General features: G+C 46.0%; 1 protein-coding gene across 1 annotated transcript in view; it reads left to right on the top strand.

The window, feature by feature from the left end:
- The first annotated feature begins 3,044 nt into the window (after window positions 1-3,044).
- Window positions 3,045-16,039, top strand: part of VWCE (von Willebrand factor C and EGF domains) — a 44,647-nt gene continuing 31,652 nt past the window's right edge. Inside the window, exons 1-6 of the mRNA XM_058158283.1 lie at window positions 3,045-3,216; window positions 6,047-6,141; window positions 6,704-6,793; window positions 13,087-13,215; window positions 14,570-14,686; window positions 14,808-14,924. Coding sequence (XP_058014266.1) covers window positions 3,107-3,216; window positions 6,047-6,141; window positions 6,704-6,793; window positions 13,087-13,215; window positions 14,570-14,686; window positions 14,808-14,924 — 658 coding nt within the window. The 5' untranslated portion in view covers window positions 3,045-3,106. The remainder of the gene's footprint in view (window positions 3,217-6,046; window positions 6,142-6,703; window positions 6,794-13,086; window positions 13,216-14,569; window positions 14,687-14,807; window positions 14,925-16,039) is intronic.

The raw sequence follows: 16,039 nt of genomic DNA, 5'->3' as shown, positions 1-16,039 counted from the left end.
GTCTTTTAGCCTCTAAAATGCTAATAGACACTTAATTCTGCAATAGGATTGTTAGTGCTTTGAACATTTCCAAGTTTAAGGGTTACGATGGAATGCTCTGCATCATCTGCTAAGCATAAAAATAAAACTTGTTTACATTCCTCAAGTTGCATAACCCTGACGAAGGTTGGTACTGGATTGCTTATTACCTATAAGAGTTGCCTGTGGTGATAACACTAGTTGAGCCAAGAACAGCTGTTTAGACAATTCCAAATGATACATTAGGAGAGGAAGGGAATCCTTGTTATTAGAGGGGGGGGATGCAATCTCTGGATGAGAATACGCTGCTGGTGTAATTATTGAGACAGCACAATAGTTTCCTTATGTCTACCCAGCAAGACTTGCTATTTTTCATTAAGAAGACCCAACTCCCGTGGGTTTAGTCTTCCCATTGCTTGCCCCTTGAGAGAATCTATCTTAATTTTCATGCTTTTCTCTCTGGTGAATTTCCTTCTTGAATGGCTGAACTGGATTAGAGTGAATCATATTAATAGCTACGATTATTTCTGCTATGTGACAAGTGTACTATTTTTCTTAATGACGGCTATTAAGGATTCTATTGAAGAATATGTGAGGGCTAAGCTCTTTTTATATGTTCTTATTCAAACATTAATGTGCACTGCTTGATAAGTCTCCAGTCATGGAGCAGGCATTACACTAAAATCTTAATGTTGGTTGCTTGGTTTTGACATAGTTCATGTGAATCACTGTCATTTGCATACCGAACAAATAGATCAACAGATGATGCTGTTAATATGGCTCTGCACTACATCCTACAACATCCTGAGTCTCCAAAGTCCTATGCAAGGGTCCTCTTTGTAGACTTTAGTTCAGCATTCAATACCATCATTCCAGACACTCTTCTAACTAAGCTAAACCAGCTACAGGTACCGGAACAGACTTGTAAGTGGATCACAAGCTTCCTAACAAACAGGAAGCAGCAGGTGAAGCTAAGCAAGATCACATCAAATACCTGTACAATTAGCACAGGGGCCCCCCAAGGCTGTGTGCTCTCCCCACTTCTCTATACCAATGACTGCATCTCCAACGATCCATCTGTTAAGCTGCTGAAGTTCGCAGATGACACAACAGTGATTGGTCTCATTCGAGACAATGACGAATCCACATATAGACGAGCGGTCGAACGACTAGCCTTGTGGTGCAACCAAAACAATCTGGAACTGAACACACTCAAAACCGTAGAAATGGTGGTAGACTTTTTAGGAGAAACTCTTCCATACTTCCACCTCTCACAATACTAGACAACAAGTATCAACAGTAGAAACCTTTAAATTTCTAGGTTCTATCATATTGCAAGATCTCAAATGGACAGCTAACATCAAAAACATCATCAAAAAAGCACAACAAAGAATGTTCTTTCTGCGCCAACTCAGTAAGTTCAAACTGCCCAAGGAGCTGCTGATTCAGTTCTACAGAGGAATTATTGAGTCTGTCATTTGCACCTCTATAACTGGTTCGGTTCTGCAACCCAACAAGAAAGACACAGACCTCAGAGGATAATTAGAACTGCAGAAAAAATAATTGCTACCAACCTGCCTTCCATTGAGGACCTGTATACTGCACGAATCAAGAAGAGGGCCGTGAAAATATTTACAGATCCCTCACATCCAGGACATCCAGGACATGTTTCAATTCCTACCCTCAAAACAACGCTATAGAGCACTGCACAACAGAACAACTAGACACAACAGTTTTTTCCCCCGAAGGCCATCACTCTGCTAAACAAATAATTCCCTCAACACTGTCAAACTATTTACTAAATCTGCACTACTATTAATCTTCTCATCGTTCCCATCATTAATCTCTTTCCACTTATGACTGTATGACTGTAACTTTGTTGCTGGCAATCCTTATGATTTATATTGATATATTGACCATCAATTGTGCTGTAAGTGTTGTACCTTGATGAAGGTACCTTTTCTTTTATGTACACTGAGAGCATATGCACCAAGACAAATTCCTTGTGTGTCCAATCACACTTGGCCAATAAAAAATTTATATTCTATTCTATTCTATTCTATTCTATTCTATTCTATTCTATTCTATTCTATTCTATTCTATTCTATTCGTAAACCAGGTTTAATGGTTTAGTGTATAAGGATAAGAAAAGCATCGGTTATTCAATAAACCAAGCTTATGCAAACCCTGCTTAACATGGACTGCTGGTATTTCAGAACGCGGTTTTGTTAACCTCCTGAAGGAACACCTGTTTTTTGTTTTTTTTTCACCAGTGAAAAATCCGAAACAACAGCTGGGCAACTGAAACGATTTTGGTTATGTTTTGTTTTGTTGGTTTCTGCTTTTTCTCTCTCCCCGCTTTTCCCCTTCCCCCCTTCCGGCCCCAGCTTTGCAGCTTCTCTCTGGAACACGGCCCCCAATGTATTGCAAGAGGCAGCAGCCTAGTCTGTTATTCACATCGGATGCGCCTCGGGTCCTCATCCCCCTCGGAGCCGCTTGGAAGCTTTTATCTGCCGCGGCTCCTCCTCGGTCCAGACGGGAATAGCAGCCCAGGGAGGGGAAAGGGGAGGAGGGGGACATTCCACATGCCAGATGTGGAAAAGGGAGACTCCTAAAAAAAAAATGGGGGTGGGGGAGTCTTCTTAGTGCAGCAACAAAGCTGCTATGTTTTGAAGGGGCCTCCCCGGTTTCTTTCCTCCCCGCCTCCCCCCCCCCGGAGGGTGGGGCGAAGCGAGTACCCTTTTGTACACACGCACGCACGCACGCCCTCGCACACACAGGCAATGCTTCCCCCCCCCCCTCGGAACACCCGGCTGGGGAGCCCCGCCGCAATCTGAGCCTGCTCGTGGGGAGGAGCTTTCTCCCCACGCCGCTGCTGCCGCCGCTGCCCCTAGCTCGCCTGCGCTGATCCTCGCTCCCCTCCTCTGCCCTGAAAGCGCCCCCGGCCGCCTCTTTTGGTGGGAAGAGTCCAGACAGTTCAAGCCATGCTGTAGGGGGCCTGCGGGGAAAGGGGCGGGGAGGGACGGGGAGGGCAGGGAAAGAGGCTTCGGAGGGAGCAAAGCATCTCTGCGGACTGGGAGACGCTGTCATGTTGGCCGGGCTCCTCTTCCAGGCTGCTTGGGTGGCTGTGCTCCTTCATGGCGCTCAGGGGAGAGTCTACACGGGACGAAGGAAGCTTGCCAACTTCGCCGTAGAGAGGTACCCCCTCCGCTGCCCTGGCCGCCGCCAATATCCGTCCACCAAACGGGGACAAGCCCTTGTCGTAGTAGAGCTACACTTCTCTCCCTCCTCCCCGCCCCAACCCCCGCCGCTGAATCCCCCTGAGGCTGACTGGAGAATGAGACAACGACGCCTCCTCGCCATCCCTCCCCGCACGCCACACGAGCTGGGCAGTGAGCGCTTCCACCGCTTTCGACGGCGAGTGCTGAGGGAGGAGGAGGAGGAGGAGGCGCCGGAGGGAGTCGGTGCCTTCTGGGGCAGCGTTGGTGTGCATGCTGGGAGACTGTGTCGCTTGCTTGGGGAAGCGGGAATTGGCCCTTCCTTCCTTCCTTCCTTCCTATTTACTACTTGGTGTCTCTGTCGGCCATGCCCTCTCCAGCTTGGCAGAGTTCTGGAAGTGACCAAGCTGTTGAGCCTTGTGCTATCCAAAGTTAAACCAGTCCAGTTAAACCAGTTTTTCAAAAGGACAAAAAAAAAAAAGTTGGCTACACCACTGGGGGACTGTGTTTGGGAGCAAGATGGAGGGGGCGATGGTGTGTTTCCTTCACTGAACGCCCTGATTTCAGGATGCTAGCTCACTCCATGTTTCTGTGCATCTGTGGCAATGGGCAGCTTATTTCCATGGATGTGCTTCTGTTCATGTTAGCGATGATGATTAGTTATTATATTTTAGTCTAAGGGAGAACTTCTGCTCCGATTATCCATGCCATGTGTCTGCCTTTTCTTCCTTGCATACTCCAAGCCCTCTTTTGTGTCAACAGTCTTGTCTCATTTTATTCATGCAATTTGTAAGGTGGGTGCTCCGTTTTCTTTTGTGTGAGAAGAGAACCTTATCCTGCAAGCCCACCAGGGCACTTTTCTATAGTACATGAGCAAGCTGAACCCAGGGCAGGGAATAGTTGCATCACTATTCTATGCATGAAGATAGTCCAACTGAGTCTGTGCAATGAGCAAAATAACCATTAGGAGTCATTGAGTGACTTCTCTGTTCTCTGGCACATCTTATGCACCAACACCTCAGTGTCCCTGTCACACTTGTCACACTTGTCACAGTGTAACTTAATTCTTTTAGAGCTGGAGGTGTATTATAAAGATAGCAATTGGCACAAAAACAAGCAGGGGTGGGGGAGGGGGAAGAAATGTGCTGGATTTATTGCTAGTATGCTTAGCACTGATCACCTTCCCTTCCACTGGGGAATCTCTTCAGGGTCTTCTGACTAATTCACCCCCCAGGACTTTGTGAATACAGTTGCCTCTTTCCTCCCTTCTTACTGTCTTGGGTCATATATGAGCATGTTATCATTTCCCTTCCTTTCTTCCACGAAAGCCTCCTGTAGACTTTTCTTCTCCATCCCCCTACTGGAAATTGACAACTGCTCCTCACATTCCTTTGTCTTCACTCTCCACCTTTTCTCTCCAGCCACTCTGTTTTGCAGCCCTTTCCCCCCTCTTTCTTTCCTCTTCAGGAAGCTTTCTTCCCAACTTTGGGTCAGACTGGCAGCAGTACCCAAGCAATTGAGGAGATGGGGTTCCCCCCTCCCCAGCTCTAATCTACAATACCTATATAGTAGCCTGAACCAATAAGACTGCTGTCTCAACACTTCCCTATAATAGCCCTGGCTGGCAGCCAGGTCAGCTCATCATCTTGCCCGACAGTGCAGCTGCACTTCAAGGCTAGAAAATGAGCGTCTTCTCCCCTGTTCTGTCTCCATTTGTTGGACTCATGCCAGCCCAACAGCAGCCATGCCAGGTCAATAAAAAACACATGCCCCAGTCTCCACGATGCTGCCAGTCTCCCCCAACTCTTCAACATTGAACAGATTAACTTCCATCTTAGCTCTTACTCCAGAGGGAACTCAATGAAGACAGTTTGTAGCATTTATTCTGGTGCTGCAGGGCAAGAAATTTTGTATTGGTGAGAATTCCTGCCTTATCTCCCTCTTGGAATTTCTCCTACTCTCTCTGAAGCCAAGCACCATAACGCCTTACATTCAGCCCCTTTCACATTAATCAAAAGAGCAGCTGCTTTCCTATATATGCCCCCCCCCACCGCATAGTTCTATAAGCTGCAAATGCAGTCAGGAAATGATGAGATGGGGTGCTTGCTGAAAGAGCGATTTATTTGTTCCCCCAGATTTTCTTTTCTTTCCCTGTCCTCATCCTCTATCGTCCTGGAGAGTAGACACTTGCACAACAACCAGAGTAAGAAGGGTGAGGCTGGCGTGCAGGGTTGAAGTTTAATTTCTTAATTACTTAAGATCTTACTACTAAGGATGAAGAGAGATGCTTACAATGTTATCCCTCTTGTGTAAAAATCACTTGTCTGGCTTTGGCTGCTGTGGTCCTCTGACTAGGCTGGATAGGATATTATCTTTTGTTCTCCAAAATGTTTTGGACAGCCACCAAATCTAGCTACTACAAACTATTAAATTGATAACTTCTGCAAGTCTGTGTTCCTTCCTGCCAAGAAAAAAATGGTTTCTCTATGTAATTTGATCCACTGTACCTTTCATCCAAATAGTTTTGTAGAGTCTTGAACACAGCCTCAATTATATTTTTAGTCCAACATGCTGTTATGTTTTGCTTTGTGCCAGCACTGTGTGGCCCGCTAGAGAAGCTCTGTGGCTGGCTTAAACAGTTGCAAATCAGATTGCAGTTTCCACTTTATCCACAGTATTTAAATCTCTTTCTGCATACCTAATGCTCAATTACTATGTACAAACAAAAAGGGGGAAAGAGAAGGAAGGAAGGCAGGGAGGGAGGGAGGGAGGGAGGGAGGTTGGATCTCAAACTGCCTCTTCCATTGTAGGCGTCGCATTGGACCTCATATTTGTCTTTCTGGTTTTGGAAGTGGATGCTGTCCTGGATGGATACCATCTCCAGGGAGTGGACAATGCACACTGCGTAAGTTTCTAGAACCTGTGGCAAAATCAGCCAGCGCTACATTATTATTACTTTTAATCCTTATTAGCAAATTGATGCTCATTAACGTTTTGCTGCAAGGGTTATCATAATCTTAAGAGAACACACAAAGGGTTTCAAAGGAAGGCAGCCAGAGAACAACAGCAACAGATAGTCCTGCAACTGATATGAACAGTGATCAGCAGAGCTGCCCTTTATGAGACAAGTAGGACCAATGCTCCCACCATGCTATAGATGATTGCACTCCAGTAAAGTACTTAGCACTGAAGCTCAACTTATAGATTTGCTTTTAGGGCATTATCTTCTTCCAACTCATCTGGGAACTCTAATTTTACAATTACTCTATGGATAGTCTTACCTACTTTTGATGAAGTGTTGCTTATTTTAGAGCTAGAAAACTACAGTCCTCCAGATATTGCTGACCTATATCTACCAGCATCCCTTACCACAGCCATTCTGTCTGCATTTCTACACACACACACACACACACACACAAACATACTTCTTGCCAAATCAACTGATGTTTTCTTGGTTCTTCTCCTAGCACTGTGTTCGTTTGGCTGTGGCAGTGGCTTCTGCATAGCTCCCAATGTCTGTGCTTGCCGGGATGGAAGGCAGGGTATCACCTGTCAAGGTAAGCTGCATTTCCGAAAATGCAGTACTGTTTACTGTAGGATGCATGATTCTTATGAAGGGTTTGCCTGGTACCACAAGGAGATGATCAATTTGTGGCTTTAGGATGTATTTTAAAATTTGGGAGCTATAACAGAGAGTATATGGAGTGGATTGCAAACTTTTTATATCATTCTATATCTTAGTTATTTTTCCATAATAACAAAGCCAAAAACACCCTGTGATGCAATTACTCCATCATTATACTGTAGCTCTCTAAAGGGAGAACTATATTAGGCAAACTCAAAGATGACAGAAGTGAAAAAACTGGGAAATGGGGAACAGTTTTCTGAGATAGGATGAGATCATCTGTAGTACAAAATGACTGGGAAAAAGTTCTGCTCTATATGTGCAGGAACATGTATCTAGCTTGCCATGGTGTAGGTCTACCAAGGATCCTGTACTTCTTCTACACCTCAGTATATGGCTCATATGGCCTCTTGGACACTTTAGACAGGAGGGAAAAATGGGTGCCTGTCCAGATACTGTTAGGCTACAGTCATCATCAATCTTAGTTAAATGATTAATAATTGTGGGCGTACTTGATTTTATTGGTTAATATTGTGATTATATCTTATTGTAATAAAAGTTGCTATAACTTTTAAGTTTATATCTTGCCTTTCTGTATTTAGGAAAGTAAAATATATGAAATGTACCAATAACATCAGTGCATTTAAATCGAATTTAAAGACTAAAAAACTAAACTCATTATAACTGAAATCATGAAATTGATTCTTTGATTATGGGAACCACAATTCATAAACTTGTGGATGGCCAGATATTCCTAGACTAGAACCAGTGCTATAATGATCCCAGCAAGACATATATTCTTAGAATCAAATTTCCATCTTTTCCATTTTCAATGCTTAATGTCAGTGATCCGGTTTCATTCATCCTTTAATATGACAATATATGTAAATCATCCCTGGAAAGCCATAGACTATTTTGCATTTCCTTACAGTGGGGATTTTTCTATTGTTCACCATTGAGTGATCATCGAGTTGGTGTTGATTCTGGGATGTGTATTGCTTTCTTTTGTTTTGATAATCTATCTTAATAGTGTAACAGCCAAATAGTGCTTGTTGTTTTCACTAAAAGCAGACCCAAGAACAACTGAATGAAAATAATGTTGGAGCTCGTGGGCTTCTGGGTTTCTCCTTTCTGTGGGCTCTGCCAGTGCATCAAGCCTTTTCCATAAGATCTTTTCCAGGACTGCCAGTTCTTGGCTGCAAAACTACAGAGGAACAAAGGATATCAGCAAAAGGATAACAGAAAATCCTCTTTGTGGGCTCCTTGGTGATCTTTGAGTTTGGTTTTTTCCCCTCCAGATATTTCATTACCAAACTAGGTAACATTGTCAATTAGTGCATCATCATCATCACAGATGATGTTACTTAGTTTGGTAATGAAATGTCTGCCAGAAAACAACAAAGCTTAGAGAGCACCAAGGAGCCCATAGTTCAACCTTGAGCTACAAACATTAACTTCTGTCAAAACCTTCCTTGCTACCATTCTAGTCATTCCAGGTTTTGCAGCCCTTTTTGTCCTGAAGATGCTGGAATAGACATTTCTGTTCATGCAAGCAGTAAAACTGGGGATGCTTTCTGTTAAGTTCTGGAAGTAACGAGGCTGGAGACCAGGGTAGTGACAACAGCTCTTTAATATATGGTGAACCCAGCAGCAGGCTGGGGGAAAAACCTCTCCTTTTATACAGTTCTACTGGTGGCTTCGTCCAATCAGCAACGTGCTGATTTCCCGCCCAAATATTTAAAGGTACAGACAAGAATACATAACACTCCTCCCCTCCCAGAAAACACTTTGCCTCTATTTACATTTTATTTACATGTTATTTTTCGACGTAGTCACGCAAATAACCTGGGCGTCTCCTAGTTCTTTCAGACCTGCGCGGTTCAGTTCTGGGTGGTGTTTTGAGCTGTTCGGAGGGTCTGTTTTCTCCTCCCAGCTCTTTCTCTAGGCCATCGGGCCCTGGATTATTACAGATTCTTTTCTTGGCCATCCGGCCTGGATTACTTTGAATTTTCCTGTCGTTTCCCTCGGGAACCTGATGGCGTCGCTGGACCTCCGGGACCTCAGCTAAGTCTTGCGCCTCCCGGGTCATTGTCAGCTGTGGGTTCAAATAAGGAGGGTCATAATTTGTTTCCTGTGGCTTAATTTGTTCAGTTATTCGTTTCCTTATCTGATCTATGTGGCGCCTCCATACTCGGTTGTCTTGTAATTCGACCAAGTATGACTTTGGGCGGTTGTTTTATTATTTGCCCTGCGAGCCAACTTGGGCCGTCCCCATAGTTCGGGCCCACACTCGATCGCCTATGTCCAATTCCCTTGTTTTTCTATTTCCCCTTGTAACCCTCTGGTGTGTAATGGGGACTCAAGCAGTCAAGTGGGCACGGGTTTCCGTCCCATCAGTAATTCGGCTGGGCTTCTGCCTGTAGCAGTGCTTGGGGTTCTGTGCTGAGCGGCCAGAAAAGTCTATCTTTGTTTGCCAGTCACCTGGCTTGAGCCTGGACAATGCCTCCTTAGCGCTCCGGACGGAACGCTCTGCAAGGCCATTCGGCGCGGGGTGGAAAGGCGCAGAGAGGGCATGTCGGATGCCCTCCTCTGCCAGGTATTCTTCAAACTGGGCTGCCGTGGTGCGGCCCGTTGTCGGACACCAGAGTGTCCGGCAACCCGTGAGTTGCGAATAGGTGGCGCAGGGCTGCGATTACTGCCTCGGCCGTGGTGGATTTCATGAGTATGATCTCCAACCATTTAGAGAATGCATCGACAACCACTAGGAAAGTTTGGCCATGGAAAGGGCCAGCAAAATCAATGTGGATTCTTGACCAGGGCCCTTGGGGTTTTCCCATTCCTGACTGGGGCCGTTGGGGTAGGGGTCTGGACTCTTGGCAAGCCTGGCATTTCCCTACCCTCTCAGCAATCTCTGAGTCCATGAGTGGCCACCACACATAGCTTCTAGCTAACCCCTTCATCCTTACGATCCCTGGGTGGCCCTCGTGGAGGAGGTCCAGTACCTTTCCCTTAATTTATCTGGGATTACCACACGATCACCCCATAACAGGCACCCCTTGAGCCGAGAGCTCATCCCGTTTTTAACAAATTCCTTAAAGCGTTAACGCGGCGAGTACCCTCTTGTACCCAACCGGTACAGTCCTTAACATAATGTCGGTATGATGCCGAGCCACTTCCTTAGATGTGACTGGGCCAGAGTCAAGAGTCAATAAGCAGGATGGGCGTCCCGGGTGGGGTCTTGATCGCCCTGGTAGTGGGCATCTGCTTAAGCGTCTGCATGCCCACTTCTTTTCCTGGTCGATGCTGCAGCTTGTGCGAATAAGCGGCTAAGAAAATAGTCCATCGGGTCAAGCGTGGCGAAAGTGCCACAGGCGTTGGGCGATCGCCAGCCAGTATCCCTAGTAGCGGTCTGTGGTCAGTCACGATTTCAAAATCCGCCCAAAACATATTCGTGGAATTTTTAACCCCTGACACAATGGCTAGTGCTTCTTTATCTAATTGGCTGTAGTTCCTCTCTGGGGAGGACATCGTTCTAGAGTAAAAGCTATAGGGGCTTCTGTGCCGTTTGGAAGTCTATGGCTGAGTACAGCCCCACCCCATAAGGGAGGCATCGCAAACCAGCACTAGGGGTAATGAGTTGTGATATTGGATGAGCAGGCTATCACTTGAGAGCAGGTTCTTTACTGCTTCAAAGCCCTATTTTCCGACTTTCCCCAAGACCAAACAGTATTTTTCCTAAGAGCCTATGCAGCGGTTCAGCAGTCGCTTTGTTCTTTAAAAGACCGCGTAAAATTCACTAGCCCAGGAATGCCTGCAGCTCTGTTTTGTTTTTGGGCGCTGGAGCCTTTCTGATTGCCTTGACCTTGCTCTCAGTGGGGTGAATTCCTTTCTTGTCTATTCGGTAGCCCAAGAACTCGACGGATTCGACCCCTATCTGGCATTTGTTTACCTTGACTTTTAATCCGGCTGTCCGGAAAATGCCCAGAACCTTTCTTAACGCTCCCCAATTCCTCTAGGTTCTCCCTGAAATCAAGACATCATCAGTAGGAACTACCCTGGGAGCCCTTGCAGAAGTCGTTCCATTAGGTTTTGGAACAGCCCTGGTGCCACACTCACCCCAAATTGCAATCGGGTGCACTTGAAGGCCCCCTGTGCGTTACAATCGTTTGGGCTTGGCTGTGCGGGCGTCTGGGCAGTTGTTGGTAGGCTTGGGCCAAGTCTAACTTTGCAAAGACTTGCCCTTGCCCCAAAGAGTGCAGCAAGTGTTGCACCACGGAACCGGTAAGCGCTTTTCTGTAAGGCTTTGTTAGCGTCGCCTTGTAGTCAGCGCAAATTCTAATTGACCCGTCTGGTTTTATCGGGGTGACGATTGGCGTCTCCCACTTTGCGTGATCGACTGGCACCAAAATCCCCTGATTTATGAGCTTATCTAGCTCCTTATCGATTTTTGGTTTTAGGGCAAAAGGGACTCTCCTCGCCTTAAGCCTAATGGGAGCTACCTGGGGGTCTAAGTTGAAGGAAATAGGGGTCCCCTTGTACTTGCCCAGGCAGTCCTTGAAGACATCTTCGAACTCGTTAAAGAGAATGTCTTTCAGGTTACAGTCACTTCTGTAGATGCCAGTCACTCCCATGCCCAGGGCACGAAACCAGTCTAGTCCCAACAGACTGGGCAGGGTCCCTTCGACGATCGTGATGGGCAGGGTCTTCTTGTGTGGTCCGTACTCGACTCGGACGGAGGTGGTCCCTCGAACAGGGATGCGATTCCCTTGGTAGTCGTGGACTCGTAGCCGTTGTGCTTGCAGGTGGCGCTTCGCGACTGACGGCAGTGACTTCGCCAAAGTGTCCCAGGACATGATGGTGATCGCTGATCCCGTGTCTACTTCGAGCCGGCACCGTACTCCCTCTATTTTTGGTTTGGTGAAGATCTTCTTCTCCACTCGGGTCGAGGCGCGGCCTATGACCACAGTTGTTTGGTTTGAATCCGCGCCTTTTTTGTTTGAGCCAATCGCGGGTCGCCTTGCCGATTCCGCGCTCTGATTGGCCGATTTGAATTTTCGGCGGGAAGGTTGGGCCGCTCGACAAACTTGAGCTAGGTGCCCTTTCTTCCCACACCGCCGACATGTCGCGTCCTTAAACTTGCAGCGTTGGCGCTGGTGTTGACCCCCGCAGCTTCCGCATTCGTCTCGGTCCCCTTTGTCGCGTTTCTCGGTTCGGCAGACCCCTTCCTCATCTTCACCGTCGGATTCGGTCTGAACCTCCTCCTGGTGCACTGGGGTTGGCTTCGCGCTCGCCTTTGGTGGGACCGGCTTTTGCAGTGTCTCCGCCGCTTGGGTGGACATTTCATGTGCTCTGGCTTCGTCCAGAGCGTTGGCCAGCGTTAGGTTGCTCTTTGCTAGCAGCCGCCGCAAACGGATGTCTCGGACCCCTCGGATGAGTTGCTCGAGGAGCACCTCGTCTAGGTCGCGGTATCCGCAGTCCTTGGACGCTTTCCTGAGGGCGGCCATGTAGTCACCTATGGATTCGCCCTCCATCTGCCTTCGCTCTCCAAATTCAAACCGCCGCACGTATTTGGACGGCGTTGGTGCGAAGTGGTTCTTTAATAAAGTCTGTAGAGTTGGCCACGACACCGATTGTAACGGCGTTGGCTCTGCCAGGGCTTCCGCGATATCAATGACCTCCGGACCACAGTGGCTTAAGAAATAAGCCCTTTTGCGGTTATCTGGAACTCCTTGCAGTTCGTTGGCTTCTAGAAAGCTTTCGAAACGGGTCATATACGTTCCCCATTTCTCTTTAGCCGGGTCAAACGGTGCGGGCGGAGTGTAACTGGCCATCTCCGTTTTTCTGCCCTGTGTTTGCTGGGTTCGGGTCTATCGTGCTTCAGCTCGGTTCTGGTTCTCCTTAGCCTCGAAATCCCACCCTCGTCGCCAGGGTTAAGTTCTGGAAGTAACGAGGCTGGAGACCAGGGTAGTGACAACAGCTCTTTAATATATGGTGAACCCAGCAGCAGGCTGGGGGAAAAACCTCTCCTTTTATACAGTTCTACTGGTGGCTTCGTCCAATCAGCAACGTGCTGATTTCCCGCTCAAATATTTAAAGGTACAGACAAGAATACATAACACTTTCCTTTGCCTCGTCCCTTCTCACAGTCATTGCATTCTTATTACCTTACAGATTTCCCTTAATCGAAATCTCTCTGTGAAACTGTCCCATCTTGTTTTTTAACAGACCTGCCTGGAGCCTGTGGGGAGTATGGCTGTGACCTCACCTGCAACCATGGGGGCTGCCAGGAGGTGGCAAGAGTGTGCCCTCTGGGATTCTCTATGACCGAAACAGCTAATGGTGTACGTTGTGTGGGTAAGCCAGAAAATGGGGTAACTCCCTCCCTGGCAGTCAGGAGAAATGGACCTTTAACACAAGAGTCATAGGGAATTTTTACACTTTTACACTGAGCAAGTCATTGCTCTTTAGCTATAGCAAGATTGGTCAACATTTGGCCACTGAGCTATGGCTCCAGAACATCCCCAGATCCTGCTGCTGAAATCTGGTATGAGCAATCATTTTCACCTTTTTGCTCCAAATGAGAAACAAGTCACCAGAAGGTCCAAAATTTTCAGTTCTAACCATTCTCTTAACATCACATGTCACATGAGTCTTACATATTTCAGAGCGCTCCCTAAGGGGTGAGGGTGTGGAGGAAAGGAGAGGAGAGGAAAGGAAAAGGGGTCACCCTCATCCAAATGATTGCTTGCACCTTCATTAAAAGTTGGATCAATAATTGTAATACATGTTGGCTGGTCCAGCATTTCAATATCCTGAAATATAATTTTTGAGCATAAGACTTGTGACTTGAGGGGAAGATAATGGATTTGGCATTTGCTCAGTGGCATGTTTTCATTGAAAGCCTTTCTCTGTATACAGACACACAAATACATCAGCAACAAAGCTAAACCTGCACTGACCAAAATAATAATATTGAGGTTGTGCTAAGGGGAAAATGTGTGGTAATAGGATTAGTGTTCTAAAATGATTCAAAATTAAATCAAAAAGTAAAAGGGACATCTTCTTCAAGTCAAGCTCAACTGCTGACTTCACAGACATGACACTAGGAAAGTGATTTGCGCTGCCTTCTTCTGTAATGTTTTTTTCAAGTTCTCCATCCCACACACTACTCTGTTATACCTAGCCCACCTTCTGATCACTCAGTAGTGTCCTCCTTGGGCACTTTGACTTGTGCTATTGGAGAGACTGGATGCCTGATTTCTACAGGCACTGGCCAATCACTACATAGGTGACTTGTATGCATGACTTTAACACTTTTTCAAAGAGCATTAAATCTGTCTTTTAAAATAATGATTTAACATTCTTTGCAAAAAAAAAACCTCTAGCCCTATGTTTAAGAAGCAGAACTAGTATTCTCTTTTTCTACATGGCACAGAAGTTTGGTTTACATCAGATGGTATCCTGCCAGCTCTAAGTTGTTGGTTCTGTCCCATATGAATACATAATAGGTTTTCCACTGATTCTGCAAAACCTCACCCCATACCGGGGAAGGAATGGGGGGAATGTCTTCAAATGCACTGCTGTCATACTACCTAAGAGAAGTCTCGTTCTTCAACTATGATCATTTAGCCCTCCATTTTGGTCTTTTGGTGCAGCTGATCTCTTCTCCTGACTTCATATTTGCTGATCCACAATATTTTTTCTGCAGATATTGATGAGTGCCTGAGTGCTTCCTGTGAGGGGCTTTGTGTGAACACAGAAGGGGGCTTTGTGTGCGAATGTGGCCCAGGGATGCAACTCGCCACTGACCGGCACAGTTGTCAAGGTGGGTCAGACTGGAATTGCAGGAAGGGAGGTCTGGCTGAAGTTTTTAAAAAAAATTTACAGAAGGAACGTTGGTAGGAGAGATTGTCATGGGCCAATGATGTTAATCATCTTGATCCCAGATATTGATGAGTGCCTAACAACACCTTGCCAGCAGCACTGCCAAAACAGTATTGGCAGCTATCAATGTTCCTGCCATTCTGGATTCTACCTTCATGGCAACCGACATTCGTGTGTGGGTGAGTGATTCTGCTTTTGTTGGAGAATCCACCAGATAACTTTCTTCTAAAACAAGTGGTTTATCCTAGCCTAAAAGCTCTGTGGCAGCTATAGCTTTCTGGAGAACAAATTGGAACCGAATCATTCAAAGGATTTATTTTCTTTCATTTCAAAAATGAGGTCCAGGTAAGTATGTTATCATCTCTGCTTTAGTTTGGGGGAACAGCCTGTTTCGACTGAGATTCCAGGAGCCTGCAGTGTGGTTTGCTGCTGCAAGTCAGAGTGAAAACACTATCTGGGCTTCTAAAACTGCACATTTAAAAAGGGAGTGATTAGTTTCTTCGAGTTCTTTGTTCTTTGTATCATACCTGACAGTGTCACACATCTGAGTTCAGCACATATATTTTCCAAAATTGAGAAATAATAATGGAAAAGTTTTCCTGTTTGATATTATGGTGGTGCAAGGTACCCACCCTACACATAGATACATAAGCTGCATTCAGTGTCAGAGCTATGAGATATCCCCTCATGCATATGAACTGTTTAAACAGCAACTGGACTTTCTTGATTTTTCTTGAAGATGTTCAAAAAACTCCAGTTGCTGCTTGAAAAAAGCACCTTTTGGGATAACCATGATCTGGATAAGTGAGAACCTCCATGGCATTTTCTTTAAGGTGTCCTTATAAGAAAATCTTACCGTAATAGCAAGCTGAATTGGCCCTGGGTGGTGACAGGGGAAATACCCTGTTTCCCTGAAAATAAGACTTCCCCTGATAATAAGCATTTATAATAAGCATTTATTTATAAAACATATGAAGAACGATTGCAGGAACTGGGTATGTCTAGTTTAATGAAAAGAAGGACTAGGGGAGACATGATAGCAGTGTTCCAATATCTCAGGGGCTGCCACAAAGAAGAGGGAGTCGGGCTGTTCTCCAAAGCACCTGAGGGTAGAACAAGAAGCAATGGGTGGAAACTGATCAAGGAAAGAAGCAACTTAGAACTAAGGAGAAATTTCCTGACAGTTAGAACAATTAATAAGTGGAACAACTTGCCTGCAGAAGTTGTGAATGCTCCAACACTGGAAATTTTTAAGAAAATGTTGGATAACCATCTGTCTGAGATGATGTAGGGT

This window comes from Ahaetulla prasina, chromosome 1, assembly GCF_028640845.1.
Source record: "Ahaetulla prasina isolate Xishuangbanna chromosome 1, ASM2864084v1, whole genome shotgun sequence".
Classification (NCBI taxonomy): domain Eukaryota; kingdom Metazoa; phylum Chordata; class Lepidosauria; order Squamata; family Colubridae; genus Ahaetulla; species Ahaetulla prasina.
This window is presented reverse-complemented; position numbering and strand designations above follow the sequence as displayed.